General features: G+C 41.0%; 1 protein-coding gene across 1 annotated transcript in view; it reads left to right on the top strand.

The window, feature by feature from the left end:
- The first annotated feature begins 7 nt into the window (after nt 1-7).
- Nucleotides 8-15,030, top strand: part of ATAD2 (ATPase family AAA domain containing 2) — a 28,784-nt gene continuing 13,761 nt past the window's right edge. The window contains exons 1-16 of the mRNA XM_038163695.1: nt 8-356; nt 3,773-3,912; nt 4,415-4,464; nt 5,023-5,176; nt 6,192-6,288; nt 6,730-6,778; nt 7,101-7,211; nt 7,650-7,728; nt 8,684-8,776; nt 9,567-9,675; nt 9,899-10,014; nt 10,730-10,904; nt 11,541-11,629; nt 11,979-12,138; nt 13,513-13,603; nt 14,033-14,347. Of these exons, the coding sequence (XP_038019623.1) occupies nt 150-356; nt 3,773-3,912; nt 4,415-4,464; nt 5,023-5,176; nt 6,192-6,288; nt 6,730-6,778; nt 7,101-7,211; nt 7,650-7,728; nt 8,684-8,776; nt 9,567-9,675; nt 9,899-10,014; nt 10,730-10,904; nt 11,541-11,629; nt 11,979-12,138; nt 13,513-13,603; nt 14,033-14,347 (2,035 nt within the window). The 5' untranslated portion in view covers nt 8-149. The remainder of the gene's footprint in view (nt 357-3,772; nt 3,913-4,414; nt 4,465-5,022; nt 5,177-6,191; nt 6,289-6,729; nt 6,779-7,100; nt 7,212-7,649; nt 7,729-8,683; nt 8,777-9,566; nt 9,676-9,898; nt 10,015-10,729; nt 10,905-11,540; nt 11,630-11,978; nt 12,139-13,512; nt 13,604-14,032; nt 14,348-15,030) is intronic.

Genomic DNA, 15,030 nt, shown 5'->3' with positions numbered 1-15,030 from the left:
CGGCGCGGGGAGCCGCAGTGCGCCGCGTGCCCTTCCGCCGCGCGGGCCGGGAGGAGCGGCCGCAGGGACGGGCGGAGCGGGAGGCGGCGCGGCGGAGGGATCCGGGCGGCGCGCGCGGGCGGCAGGCGCGGGGCCGCGTCCCCCTCGCCATGGTGGTCCTGCGGAGCAGCGCTGCCCGCCCGCCCCGCATGGCCGCCCGCGACAGCCGCTGCCGGCGGCCCCCCTTCGACCTGCTGGACTCCAGCTCCGAGTTCATTTCCCTGGAGTCCCCCGCGCTCCGAAGCCACCGCGTATGGACGCGCTCCGGGTCCGCCAGGGCCGCGGTATCCAGGGGCGCCAGGAGAGCCGAGGAGGCCGTGAGTGCCGGGTGGGGGTGGGGTGAGCACGGCCTGGCGGGCAGCGCCGGGCTGCGGGCCCGGAGAGGCGGCGGGGGGAGCCGGTGCTGGCCGGGAGCTGCTGGGAGGAGCGCAGAAAGCTGTGGAGTGGTGTTCCGTGGGGGAGAAACAGAGGGGAGAAGCGAGTGTTTGAGGCGAGCGGCTGCGGCTGGGGGTGTGTGAAGAAGCGGCCGGCCCGCCCTCCGTTCCCGGCCGCCCCGCGGCTGAAGGGGGGCTCAGCGCAAGCCATGGTCCGGGAGCCATGGCAGCGTGCTGGGAGTCGGCCTTTGGGAATACAAACCTGCATCGCCTCATGGTTTGGTGTGTTGTATGTCATTCCCCATCCCCGTTTATTTTGGTTCAGTTCCTTGTCTGAAAAAGTTACCTTGAGAAGATCTTAGAAAGCCCTTTGCTTTAGTTGCAGTAATGCTTATGGAGCGCTCTCTGTTTAGATGATAGAAATGCATCAAAGCCGGCGCAACACGAAACATATGGGACCTCTGAGGGCGTTCTGGTTGGCCCGGAGGGCCTGCTAAATACTCCTTAGTCAATTGTATCCAAATGGTACTTTGGATGCTCTAAAAAGAAAATGTTTAGAAATTAGGGCTCATTTGTACTTAATTGAAGTGCACAACCTAAACCGGTGAAAATGTTACTTGAGCTTTCTGTAATCTTGATCTGCCCTGCTAGAAGACAGACAACTTGCACGATGGTAAAGGATAGATATCAAGTGGCCTGTGCTCTCTGCATCTCAGCATTGCAGCTGTAATAAGTGAATAATTTCACTTTCCATTGTTTTTAACATAGCTTTCAAAAAACTAAAACACTCCTCTGCTATTTCCAAGTCAGGCTCTACTCTGCAGGCTGTCCTGCATTTCTGTGACAAATAAAGGCAGACCAGATCTGACTCGGAAGTGGTCTGCTCTTCAGGGGAGCCCTGCCTTGGAGTGATGCTTCTCAAAGACTCGGTTTCCTTCCAGCAGAAGTCTTTTAGGAGTCTCAGTTGTATGAATTCATTTTATATTTTTTATATTTTGTGCCATTATATTCAAGACTACTGAACTAAAAAGAGAAAAGTCGTTGCTTGCAGTGGTGGGTTTTTTTACCCCCCTTACAAAGAGTCATGGAATCTTCTTAAAGATCACTGCTTTGTTTTTGCAGTCTCCACTAGAAATAGTTGTTGGGAGCTCGTTCAGCCTTTGCACAGGAGGGAAGGCTGTGCAGCATTAGGCAGGTAACCCTGTTGGCTTGTGTTCTCAGTGTGGAAAACAGGAATGAGGAAGCTAAATGTAAAGTCATTCCTGAAACTAAAGCAGAATCATTGTTATGAAACTGGTTGCAAGGTTGTTCTTTGGTTCAGGTTTGGTTTTTTTTTCCTTCCTTTTTGTAGACCTTTCTTGTGCTTTGAGCATGAAGTCACCATGTCATTTGTAGGATGCTGGGCTCTGCTGGGGGTTTTAACTGTAGAGATATGTAGAAGTGCTCCATCTGACAGAGATCATGGAACTGGTGCTAGCTTCATGTTCAAGTCCTGATGCCTCTTTCCTGTCTTGTTGATGTGCAAGGACGTGGTGGTGGCAGCTTTTGCTTTTATTTCTGAGATCATCGTATGGTTTATCTTTAGTTATACAGCTCATTTCATCCATAGACAGTAAGAACCATACAACAGGAGATCTAAGGTAAATGAACATCTGCTGGATTTATTCTCTTCCAGGTTTCCAGTCCCAGCAAGTTTAATGAGTGAGTCTCCTAGTAAGATCCAGAGTGGCTGCTATGCCTTTGGAAGCCATGTATCTACAGGTCTATAACCCTAGTTATAGGGTTATTATTCCCAAAGCTGAACAAGTTTGCCCTGTATTTGAGGGCAGTGTGCTCCAGAGTTCCCTTTTTGTCTGGGCATTTTGACCTGTATCAGAACCGGGCAGTGGCTGCTGTGCTCAGCAATGGTGAGGCCACACCTTGAATCCTGTGTCTAGTTCTGGCCTCTGGTGACAAGCAAGACACTGAGGTGTTAGAATGTGTCCTGAGAAAGACAACAGAGCTGGGAAAGGTCTAGAAAGTAAGGAATACGAGGAGCAGGTGAGATAGCTGGGGGTGTTTAACCTGTGTCATCTTTTATGGCAGTAGTCAGATTAAATACTGTTTGGGCTGTAGCTCTTGTAATTTTCTCCCTGTATAGCCTCTCAACATCCTTGTGGTCCTTCTTCACTCATCATCTCCATCAGTTGGTGGAATTACCTCTGGGTAGCATTAGTATAAAGAAGTAGAATAATCCGATCCGGTTTCTGCCCTTCTTAGTATGAGATTTAGTTTGGCATACTCGCAGGGAGACCTTGGGTTGTAAATGGAACAAGCTGCTTCCCGTGGTCATTGCAGCTTTCCTCACGCAGTAAAAGGCAACAGCATCCTCCTTGCAGAAACACCAATGTGAACAAGATGAACGTCCATGAAGAACTGTATCCTGAGTTCCCTTTGGTTTTCTGTGGATAAATGCTAACCTCTGAAAGGAAGTCTTTTTATATCCATCTGAATGCCATTACAAATGGAACAGAGACAGGATGAAAACTCTTCCAAAAAATTTTAACCCCAGTACCAGGACTTTTTCTGTTGCATTAAAGATATAGCAATCTAGCAGAAAATGAACCCCCTTAGGTTCCAGCTGCTCCTCGGAGATCAGAAGAGCTGGGTGCAGCTGGGCCTAAGTTCTGGTTATAGCCCATTGGACACTCTGCCTGGCTGAGTTCAGCAGGAACTTACAGGATCCAGATTCACAAATAGTGTGGGTAATTGAAGCGACGGGGAAAGCAGATTCTGAACTGCTGGTGGTAAATGCACCAGCTACAGAGTGTTAATATGTGCTGTTACCAGAGGAATAGTGACAGAGATCTGTTAGCAATAGATGTAAGTAAATATTCCCAGGTCTGTTCCAAGACAGTTGGGAGGCACAAACCTCACCTAAAGGTGTCCCTTCAGGGACACCTGAAGGAGTGACACAGTCCATCGGCTGATCCAAAGCAAGCCGAGGGGCTTTCCTCTCTCTCTCTGTTGTTTTGCTTGCTTCTTTGTTTGGTTGTTGTTGTTTTGGGGGTTTTTTTGCCCCAAACCCCTCCTTTTGTAGTGTAATTTTTGGCTCTTCCCAAAGAGGTGGAACAATTGCACACTATAGGTGAGATTTTGGTTACTGGGGTTACTGAACCAATTTTGAAATAAAAGATTTTGGGTTTTTTCTTTGAAATCTGCTGTGGTTTTTTCATCTGAGCTACTTCTTGGTGCAGAAGTGGTTTGAGGCTTCCCTGCCATTGGTTGCAACTCTTGTGAATCAGGACTGTAACAGACTAAACTTGATTAAATGAGGCAAGAGGTGGTTCAGATAAATAAATTGTTCCTTCTTTTCCTAGAAATTTTCCTCTGGCAACATTGAATGTTTCAATGGACACTGTTTAAGATCGATGAGAAAAAACATGCCGCACTGTTCAGACTCTAGCTTTGACAAAAGCATGGAAATATTAAGTGAAAATGTCAATCGACACTTTTCGAGGTATTGTATTTCTAGGTGTTCAATCTCTACTTAAGTCATAGAATGAAAAGCAAAAGTGAAAGCATGCACAGTGAGTCACATCATGATAAACCTACAGCTAAAAACCCACAAGGGAATGTGAATATGTTAATGTGCCAGTGTCTTAGAACTAGAAACACTCTTAGTAAGTGTTCTGCTTCCATAAAAGGCATGTATCTCCTCCCAGGTCCTTTGAGAGATCTCCTTCACTTTGGTTACTGAGATATTACCTGCCCTGTTGAGACAATCAAGATGAGCATGCTGGGAAATATCTGTCCTTAGAGAGCTACGTGCATATGGTACACAGCAGACTCGGGATCCATATCTTCCCTGGAGTCTAGAGGCTTTTCTCTGCATGACATGGAGCACCAGATTAAAGTTCCCCACTGCTGAGGGGGAAATGTGCAATGCAATGTGATTCAATACTTTTGTATAATACTTCTAATACAATTCTGTTCTCCTTTCTTCTCCTCTCTTAATGTAGGCAGTTGGCAAAGCCAAAATCAGGCCCAAAAAAGGAAGACTATAAAGATGGTAAGTAGTGATGATTCCTTTTTAGCCAGATTTCTGAGAAGGATTCGGGAGTTTATCTTGAGGCATTTCTTGTCTTCTTGGGTTTTTGTGTCACGGTGCAGAAAATGAAAATGATGCATGCTTAGACAGTATACCAAAACCAGGTATCTTTAGAACAGACCTCCCACATAAGCCAGTTTTAGAAAAAACTATTATACACAATTTTACATGAATAGAGGGAAAACACCTTAGAGGTAGGCATTTGTTGTTTTCACTCTCCCAGAGAGAGCTAACTGGAATAAATTTGCCTCCTACATGGAACAAAAGCTGGGTGTTTGTTTTCATCAGCTTGGCTTTCCAGTCTACTAAAAAGCTGCTCTACAAATCAGACTTTTAAATATGTAGTTTAAGTAGAAGTACTTTAGGTTGAATGCTGTGATCACAAAAATAACTTTCAATTCAGTATTTAAATTTTAAAAATAAAAGGTAGGGGGTTTTATGGTTTCCTAGAGCAAGAGTGAAATAAAGGGACTGACACATTTTCCATCACAGAAAGTTTTACATATTATTGCATTTTAGTGTCCAGAACACTGAAGACCAGAGCTGATGCAAAAGCTGCTGAGCAGGTCCATGAGGAAAACGGGGATTTGGAGGTTCGCCGCAGCTGCAGACTTCGACAGACCCGTTACACCACTACAAATGAATCTGTTTTGTTTGACAAACTTATAACAAAGTAAGGAGGTTTTTCTCACCATCTTGCAGAGCTACTACCGTGAGCCTTATCAGCAATTCTTTGTACTCTGCCAAAATATTGGCTAGGGACTTTCTCCTTCTTTTGACAACAGGAAAAGGTATTGTTTTCCTGGCAGCTAGAGCTATTTGCATTCACTGGTCAGGCTGAGACTTCCTATGAGCTGCTATGTATGTGCTATATCTGAGTGATCAGATGTTAGGAAGAAATTTACTGTGCGGGTGCTGAGGCACTTTAAAGGGTTGCCTGGAGTAGCTGTGGATGCCCCCTCCCTGGAGGTGTTCAAGGTCAGGTTGGGGCTTTGAGCCACCTGGTCTGGTATGTAAGGGCTGGGTAGGTTTGTATATTGTGAACCGAAACAATCAGTTTATGTTACGATTTTAAGATTTAACTTAAAATACTAAGGAAAGTTGGATACTGGCAAAGTGAAGCAATCCAAGTGTTTCTGCCAGTCTGTGGCTTAATTCCCTTTGTGAAGCCCAAACTCAGATTTGTTTTCTGAAAGGTTTGCAAAGTGTAACAGCAGTAAGATGTTGTGTCTAGCATAAGTAGTCAGTGAAAATCAATGTGAAATTTAAATAGCAGTGTAGAGAAGCAATCTGTTGTCTGAAGAAGGCTGTGAACCAAGTGACTCTGTGCTATCATGCAGAGCAACCTAAGAGCTATGAAAAACTAACATAATTTCTTTACTACTTTACTGTGATCTTCAGAATTCTTTTTTCCTACTAAGATAGTTGGGGTTTTTTACTGTGTTCATCAAGAGGGGGAAAATAAACCTGAAAACAATGTATATTTGCATATACTCATTCATTTGTTCTTCTCTATAAAAAAGTAAACATTTGACCTAATTTTTAAGTAGCATTGAAAAATTTGGCTAAGTGTCAATGCCTTGTGTTGTGCACACGGTATTAAAATATGATGGTTATGTGTGCTGTTCTAAATGGGCTTTTTCTGTACTGGCCTATTTTTGCCTTCATATGTCAACTTTGTATTTTAGTACTGCAGAAGCAGTCTTGCAAAAAATGGATGACATGGAGAAGATGCGTAGGCGGCGAAGGATGGGAGACCTGGAGGAGTTCCATGACACAGAAGAAGTAGATACTAATTTATTTTGCTTGTTTTGTATAAGGAGGGTATTTAACATAGGGAGATGATTTCCCTTCCCCAAGAGGAACTCATGGTTAAATGATAAACAGCAATCACATTTCTTCTCTTAGTTTTGCTTTATTAAATTAAGTTAGTCCACTGTCCTTTTGAATGGCAGTCACTTTGGTTTCTAAACATTGTCATAGCCTGCTTTCATAGATTTTTTTTTTTGTTTGGATCTGCATTCCTATTTTAGAGTGGAAACCCTTGTTATTAATCTTAGTAATCCTGGGTTCCAGAATGATGTTCCTGTTCTCTCTTGCTGTACAATAATTAAATCTTTTGTGTATATGGAGTGCCTTGATAATGATACTGTATAGCCACCAAATATGCCCACAGGTTTTCTGCTTATTTGTGATTGGTCTTTCATGTTTGTTTGTTTTTTTAAGGAAAGCCTTGATATGGAAAGGACTGATGAAGAAATAGCTGATAATCAAGGTATTATTGTTGGATAAGTCTGTTTTAAGTTTTCTTGACTATGCTCTAACCAAAAGCTTTGTATTAAATAATTGAGATGGGATGAACTACTGGGTATTTTTCATCTATTGAAAAGAATTTATGCTGCTACTGACATTACAAGCCACAGTCACAGACTCTAGGGCTCAAAACAGGTTTTTAGAGGAAAAGAGAAGTTGTTTGTCCAAAGCTCTTACAGCCGGAAAGGTTGTGGACTGGTGGAAATACACGTGACATCGTGCATTTTGAATTTAATATAATTTGCAGCAGTACTTAAACAGTGCAATGTAATGTTGATGTGCAGGGGGCTCCTCAGAAGAAAGTGAAGCCAAAGAAGACGATGGTGAAGACACTCGAAAGCGTTACTCCTTTCGGCAGAGGAAAACTGTTGAGCGCTATCAAGCTCCATTGCAAAGTAGGTTATAGGCACAGCTTCTCTTAAGAACTAATTTCTTGCATGGAAGTGAGAATGTTATGGGGTTTTTTAAGAATGCAAATACATTCACACACTCAACTTCTATTCAAATATCTTACCTGCAATTTTGTTAAATGCGTATATCCTCTGCACATTCTATTTTTCAATAAAAATACTACCTATGTATCCTTGAAAGACTATTAAGTAAACAGACTTGATGACCTTACTCTTGTGGTTTTCAGTTCTTAAAACTCAGGTGTGTATGTTTTTGCTTTTATTCTGCACTGATTTTAAAAAAACAACCTCTTCCTCCCCACCCTTGAAACTTTCCTAGAACTTAGAGATGGGTGATACACATCCCATTCTCTGCCTCTTTTAGTATCCTGCCTTCTGTTAAACTTGTCTGTAACATTGTTCCAATTTCTTTTCTTTGAACAGAACCAAGACAACGTAAGATGTATTTTTCAGACAGGTCTTCACCTGTCAGACAGAGAGATTCATGCAAGGGAACTAACAGGTATGAGTTTGGTTAGTGATAATTCTTTCTCAGCAGTGCTGTCAGTCACATGACTGAACACTGCTTTCAAGGGTTTTTGGACTCTTGGTAATTAGATATTAACAGTATGGTTATTGCTGTGGTAGTCTGAGGGTATAAAGAAAGCAAATATTGGAGGAAAGCCCATCTGTTTCATTGGCCATTAGATTTTATTAGAAAATGCAGTTTTTGTGGTGATGATGAGAGTTATGGCTGAGATTGTATAACTGAATTCATTTGTTCTGGAATTGAAGCCAAAATCTCCCTCTGAAAATCTCAAGACTGTTTTATCTTGAAGGATGCAAATTATTTTCTTAAAACTAAAACAAATTTAGTTAGAGGGAATACAGACGTTTTAATGCTTTTTTTTTTTTTTTAATCACTCAGATATGGATTCTGGTTTCTCTTTGGAATCAGTTCCAGTTTCTGTATGAAACTATACTTAAAGCAAGAAAAATGATAAGTGAAATTCTAAATTACAAATTGAAATAGTAATGACAAACAGGTTTAGCATCCTACAAGTGTTGAGCGCCATTCCGTGCCAGATAGGAGTGCTTTATTTAGCATCCTTGAAATCAGGCAGTTGTGGAAGGAGGGAGTTATGAAACCAAATTTTGAAATTAGGAGGTTGGTGTTTCACAGAGTAGATGCATAATGCTAAGTAAAACTTGATTTGTGGGTGAGAGCGTGTGGACAAAAAGAGTAACTTTGTTAAGAAATTTCTCTGCGCACTGGTTAAGCATTTTGCCTTCCTAATAAAAATGAAATTTTGCTGTCACTAGGAAAATCATAATGTAGTTTAAAATCAGTTTCATAAGTAGTACAATAATCTGGAAATTTACTAGATGTCACAGTAAACTGAGACAGTGTTCACTTCAATTTTGATATTACTTACTGTTTATTTTAATTTTTTAATTGTTCGTTTGAATGTTTGCAGACGGAGACACACAGTCCCCAGCAGTGATTCCTCTTCATCATCTGATGATGAAGAGGATTTTGAGAGGCAGAGGAAGAACAGAAATTTAAGAAGGTTAATGCAATTGGAGAACAGGGGAGGAAGGAGACTACTTGGGAGGACTGTACATCTTCCTGACTGTGAAGTGTTACCATCTTCGTTTTGTTCAGTTTCTAAATTCTGGCAGTCCAGTCTGTTGATACAACTGTAGCTGGACTCTACAACTGGATTTTTAGATTGGATTTTTATAAGCAATTTCGTTTCTAGGTGGGAAGGGAGGGTAGCAACACTGATGAAATTTCTTAAAGTAAAATTCTGCTGCTCCTGTGCTTTACAGTAGCTGATCCAGAGAGAAAGCCACTATAACAAAGGATGTTATAAATAGAGGAAATGATGGGGATTTGGTTTCTTAACAAATGCTCTAGAAAAGCTATTTTAGTAACAGTCTAACAGATATGTTTTCAGCCTGATGTCTCAGATATCTTTCAGAGCAGTCTATTGGCACACAGGTTCCAGGACCTTGGGAAGGACTGGCAGTGATAGGCAGCCTTTATAATGTTAAAACCAACTGAAATAAGTATCAGCTTGGGCTGTAACTTTTTGAATATAGGTGTTAAAAGTATTTGATAAGTGTCAGTGTGTCTGGGAGTCAAGGGGCAGTTTTTGTCCTCACATCAATCATTGTCAGTCCAAGGTCTGCAAATAAGGAATATCTTGTTTTAAGCTTGTATTCCTACATATGATCTGTTGAGGAAGTTTACATTCATTTATAAGACCTTCTGCATTCACTTGCTATTATTAGAAAATCAAAAATCCATATTGTAAGTTAGAAAGCACCTTTCTTTTTCTCCTTAATTCAAATCAGGTCTCTTCCTGTCAACTTTCGGAAAAGTGACTTAAAGGGAGTTCACAAAGATCGCATGAAAATCGGAGCAAGTCTGGCTGATGTTGATCCAGTGCAAATAGATTGTTCAGTAAGTATTTTTACTTCATTGTGTCACTGAGACATCTTCAGTAATTATGAAACCTTTTGTACAGTAATGTGCTGTCTATAACTTCCTTGGCTTACAGTTTTGTTTCAAGCAGTTTGAAAATTGGCATGACTGTTTCCTTTGTGCTGACATCTAATTTCTGATAGGACTTTTCTGAGGTTGCAGCTTTAACATCTAAAATGTGTTCTGTTGTCTCCATCTTTAGGTACGATTTGATGGTGTTGGTGGTCTTGCTGACCACATTTCTGCTTTAAAAGAGATGGTTGTTTTTCCATTGCTTTATCCAGAAGTCTTTGAGAGGTTCAAAATTCAACCTCCAAGGTAAGGGTTGCCATTTAAAACTATAAATTCTAATTCACTTATTTTCAGGAAAATATTAAACTGAAGTATTGTTAGGTTTCCATGCTTCAGAATTTTAAGTGTTGATGCTTTTGAGTTCTTCTAACAGTAGAAAAAAAGTAACTTTTTTAAAAAGGATAGAATCTAGCATACATGTAGCTTCAAAGATTTACAGTGTGATGAGACTATGTCTTAAAAAGTGTCTTGCTTTCAAAAAGAGGATGGTGGAGTGGTTTTGAGTTCTACATGCAAGTGGACTTGATCAGCTTGTAAGTGGTAGTCAACTGCAGTTTTGTTTTGAGGAAGTCCAATTGTCTGTCCCACCAACTCTTGAAAGAGTTCCAGTATCAGCTTTACAATTGTGTGGACTTGAACTAGAACTTTGCAGTACTGGCTGTGCTTGGGCTAAAAATACATCTGTCCACTTTTTACACAGCTGAATGGGTTCTGTGTTATGAAATGAAATTATTAGAGATTTAATTGTTAGATTTATATATTCTAGGCCATCAACACTCAGTCATGTTGTACTGAAATAGGACTTCAGATTCTTTGTTTTCAGTAACTTTAAAAATATAACAAACAATGAAGAGAGCTTTGTTTAAGAGAGAACAGTTGTGTGCTTTAGGGATGAGGGTGGTCACAGGTACTTTTCTATGATATTTTTCTTATGTGATTCTTTTTTTTCTTTTAATTTCAGAGGCTGTCTATTCTATGGCCCACCAGGGACTGGAAAGACATTGGTTGCTCGTGCACTTGCTAATGAATGTAGCCAAGGTGACAGGAGAGTAGCCTTTTTTATGAGAAAAGGTGCTGACTGCCTGAGTAAATGGGTTGGGGAATCAGAGCGACAGCTTCGTTTGCTATTTGATCAGGTACAGTTCAAACGTGCATTATGTTCTGTCTGAGTTGTAACTCACTTTCTGTGGTCAAGATCAATTATTTTTCTTTTTTGTCAACTCCTTCCATTGAAGTGGGATTGTCAGTGTTTAATTTTTCAGTAACAATTTTAGAGGCTGGAAGTCTTGAGATTAATTAGGAAAAATTAGTAAAACAGTCAAGAGAACCTTGCAAAGAAACACACACCCCCAACTCCTTGCCTCAGGAAAGAAAAATCCAGACAGCTGCAAAAAGGATTTCAAGAAGGGTTGACTTTTGATCAGAGGGAAACAAATGCAGGTTGAAAGCATGGTTATTTTGAAATGGGTAACAAAGGTTGCTTCCAGAACCTTTCAGACAATTAAGTCCCAGCTCTGTTCTTGGTGATTGCCAAATAGCTGTAAAAAACAGTGGTGTGATTTGTTTCCTGTCACCCATCTCAGTGGGCTTACCTATGTTCCTGCCTTCTGTTACTCACGACTCTTCACTACTTTAGATCAATGAGTAGAAATCCCTGATGCTGGTCTGAAAAATCTACTTCCAGTGACTTTGCAACCACGGTGTTGTTTGTGCATTTCTCCTCCAAACAGTGCTGTTTTCCTGATGTCAATATTCCTGTGTTTTCACTGTAGGCCTACCAGATGCGACCTTCAATTATTTTCTTTGATGAGATTGATGGTCTTGCTCCTGTACGGTCCAGTAAACAAGACCAAGTTCATAGGTAGGGCATGTTTTCTATCAACATGGAAGCTGCTTGATCTTTGTGAAAAGACCACGACCTATTTAACTTGATGTGACACATTCATTTATCCTGAAAACTAGTAATTCAGTACTTAGTTTCTTACTTACTTAATTTCAGATAATCTTTAAATAGTAATTAAAAACAGTTCACTAAACTTGATACCACCACAAGGTCTGTGTTACCTTATCTATTTTGTTATGTCTTAAAATGATTTGTCTTTTTCTAGTCAACATTTTATCAATAAGAGCTTGTCCTTTGAGCGAGCGTTGGTGATTATGTGGAACTGAAGAAAATAAACTGCTGAGTAAAACCTGTATTCTTCTCTTAGCTCTGTTGTATCAACACTTCTGGCACTAATGGATGGCTTAGACAGCAGAGGAGAGGTTGTGGTAATTGGAGCCACCAACAGGCTGGATTCTATAGATCCTGCTTTACGAAGACCAGGACGCTTTGATCGAGAGTTTCTCTTCAGCTTGCCAAACAAAGAGGTCAGAACTTCAACTTCAACTCAACCTCTGTTCTTAATGTGGCAGAGTTCATCTTTGTAACAAACCCCTGCAACACAGCAGGATTGTGGAGCAGTGAAAGTCTCCTCAGTATTGTACTGCTTGGACAAAAGAGGGCTCACTGGAGAGACTGTGCTGTACTGTGGAGGGCAGACCTAGCACTGAGTATCATTAGGATGATTGTAGTAGGTAGTTAGTCCTCTAATTATTAGTTTTGGTTTCTCTGCAACCAGTGAAGAAAATGGGGTGCTGCTACTCACAGAAATGTTTAAAAATGACTTTATGAATTAGTTAAGAACTGCTGTAGCATTGTGAAATTGAAAGAAATGGTGTGCAGACAAGAATTCTTTTTTAGTAACAAAAGCTTTGATCCAGGCTGGTGCTGGAACCAATTAAGTATGTTAGGAACTGGTGTTCTTGCTGGTACTCAGTAATAGGGACTTGGACAAAAATGTAAAGTCACTGCACAGGTGCAGGGCTAGGGAAGCTTCTAGTTTAATGACAATAGGCAATGAGAAAAATACTGTGGGTGGGGGTAGCAAGCAAAACTGGAATGTAGTTTTTTTGTTTTCGTTCTGGCCATCACTGTTAGTTCTCTTTCTTAGCACTTTCTGGAAAGTGCTGAATTGAATGCTGGTAAAAGTGCACTAAACAGTGCATTTAACACAAACATTTTTCTCCAGTTTTTATCTGCTGTCAGGAACAGGAGAGGAGGTGCCATGAAACAGATCAAATACACACTTCCCCACTGTGGAAGAATTTTAGAAATCTGCCATAGTCCGTGTGCCACAAAATAATTCAATGAAAATCCTGCTAAGATCAGAGATGGGGATAGGCAACATTCTACATTTTCTGAATGAGTGACAGTAATTTGAGTCATAATTATTGTTCTACTTGATAGTAACAGTAGCAACTGGGAATGGAGTGCTAGGACTGTTTTCCTTACATGAGCTGTCAGAAGAGCAAATTTGATGAACTAATGAGACTGCAACCATAAACATTTTGCTGAATTTGAGAGAATTTTCTGTAAAAAATCTGTTTGGATTCAAGTTTGGGGTTTTTTACTACAGTGTTTTCTTCTGGATCTCACACCTGTGAAAACTCATGTTTTTGTGGAAGATGTAAATGCCTTTTACTTCATTGGAGCCCCTAGCAAAATTTTAGTGTAAGAAATTTAGAGCTAGGAAATTTCGTGCTTGAAAAAACAGAGCATATTAACTGACCCTTAAAATACTTCAGAGTTTAGCAGATAAGAAAAGTATTTGTATTAGTGTGAGGGTTTTGGGGGTTTTGTGTTGTGGTTGTTTTAAGAAAATAATTAGGGCAAATTAAAATGCAAGTGTTTTTTGTTTTCAGGCGAGAAAAGAGATTTTCAAAATTCACACACGAGACTGGACCCTGAAGCCATTGGACAAGTTTCTTGAAGAGCTGGCTGAGAAATGTGTTGGTGAGTTTGAAAACACTGTAGGTTGCTGCATAGCTGAGTCGTGGGGACCTGGAGCTTGTTCCAGGCAGTATTTGAGCTCTTGTGCCTTGCTGTAGAGCAAGGCAGTGATGCATCTGACATGTCTTGGGAGCAAACCAAGACAGATGCTGCTTTCAGTTTTCTTTTTTTCCTTAGAATACTGAATGGGTTTAGGCCCTCTTTCCCAGGAGTAAAGTTTTGACTAGGGGGCTGCTTCCGTAGTGCAAGATATCAGGCTTTGAGGCACATGTCAAAACTTCTCTGCAGTGCAGTAATTCTTTAAATTATCTCTTACCCTGTTAATTTTTGGCTGCATGCAAAGTCTTTCATTGTTGTACTTTAGAATTCTTGGCCTGGACTTTGGTGTTGCCTGATCCTGACATAACATTTGATTCTTGTTTTTTTCATTAGGGTACTGTGGTGCTGATATTAAAGCCTTGTGTGCTGAAGCTGCTCTCTGCGCTTTGCGGCGCCGCTATCCTCAGATCTATGAAAGGAGTGAGAAGCTGCAGTTAGACATCGCTTCAATTAAAATAACAGCAAAGGATTTTGTCATGGCCATGCAGAAGACTGTTCCAGCTTCACAGAGGGCAGTGGCTTCACCTGGGCGAGCACTATCACCTATTTTAAAACCACTGTTAGAAAACACATTGGAAAGAATTTTACAAGCCTTACAGAGAGTATTTCCCCACGCAGAGCTTGCACTGAAGAAGGACCAACAGCAAGGTATAACAACAACATCCATGTGTTTAAAATTCTACCAAAGCAAAAGCTCTGATATGTGCAATAACACACATAAGCCGCTCAGTCACAATGACAGTTCATTTTTATAACCTGGATGTGCAGAGTGCTGGATGGCAGCTGTGAGTGACTTTCAATACACAGTCTTTTATTTGTTGTGCTTCAGGGCCTGGCTTCTATAGCATAGGTGAGCTCATGCTTCTCACTGCATCAGCCTTGATCAGGTTTAGTTTGTCAGTTGGTGAGAACAAATCAATATTGATACACTCTCTCTTGATTAATGGAGGTCTGTGAATAGTTACTGTGCTCATCTCTGGAGAGTGCTCTCCCAGTATAACTCCTGGTAGAGTTGGGATTGTTTGCACTGATGAAACAGGGGCAGAGACCCACCAACACAATGAAAGCACTGGGGCTGGAAGATGGATAATTGCACTTCCTCTCTGTTATACACCTCCCATTATCTCCCCTTTTAGTGATCTTGGAGGAGCCTTATTTAGAAGTTGTGTAGGTCTTTATACTCTGACTGACTAGTTCTAACAAATGGAAGTCTCTGGTAATTACATTCACTTAATTTCCTCACATCTGGTGGGAGAACCTGTTTCAAAAAGCAGTGGCCTCATTGGGTTTTTCAGGTATCTAGGAAGTACAGAAATTGTTCCTAATCAAAT

Source organism: Motacilla alba, chromosome 2 (assembly GCF_015832195.1).
Source record: "Motacilla alba alba isolate MOTALB_02 chromosome 2, Motacilla_alba_V1.0_pri, whole genome shotgun sequence".
NCBI lineage: Eukaryota > Metazoa > Chordata > Aves > Passeriformes > Motacillidae > Motacilla > Motacilla alba.
Note: the sequence above shows the minus strand (reverse complement) of the source record. Positions and strands in the feature narration are given on the sequence as shown.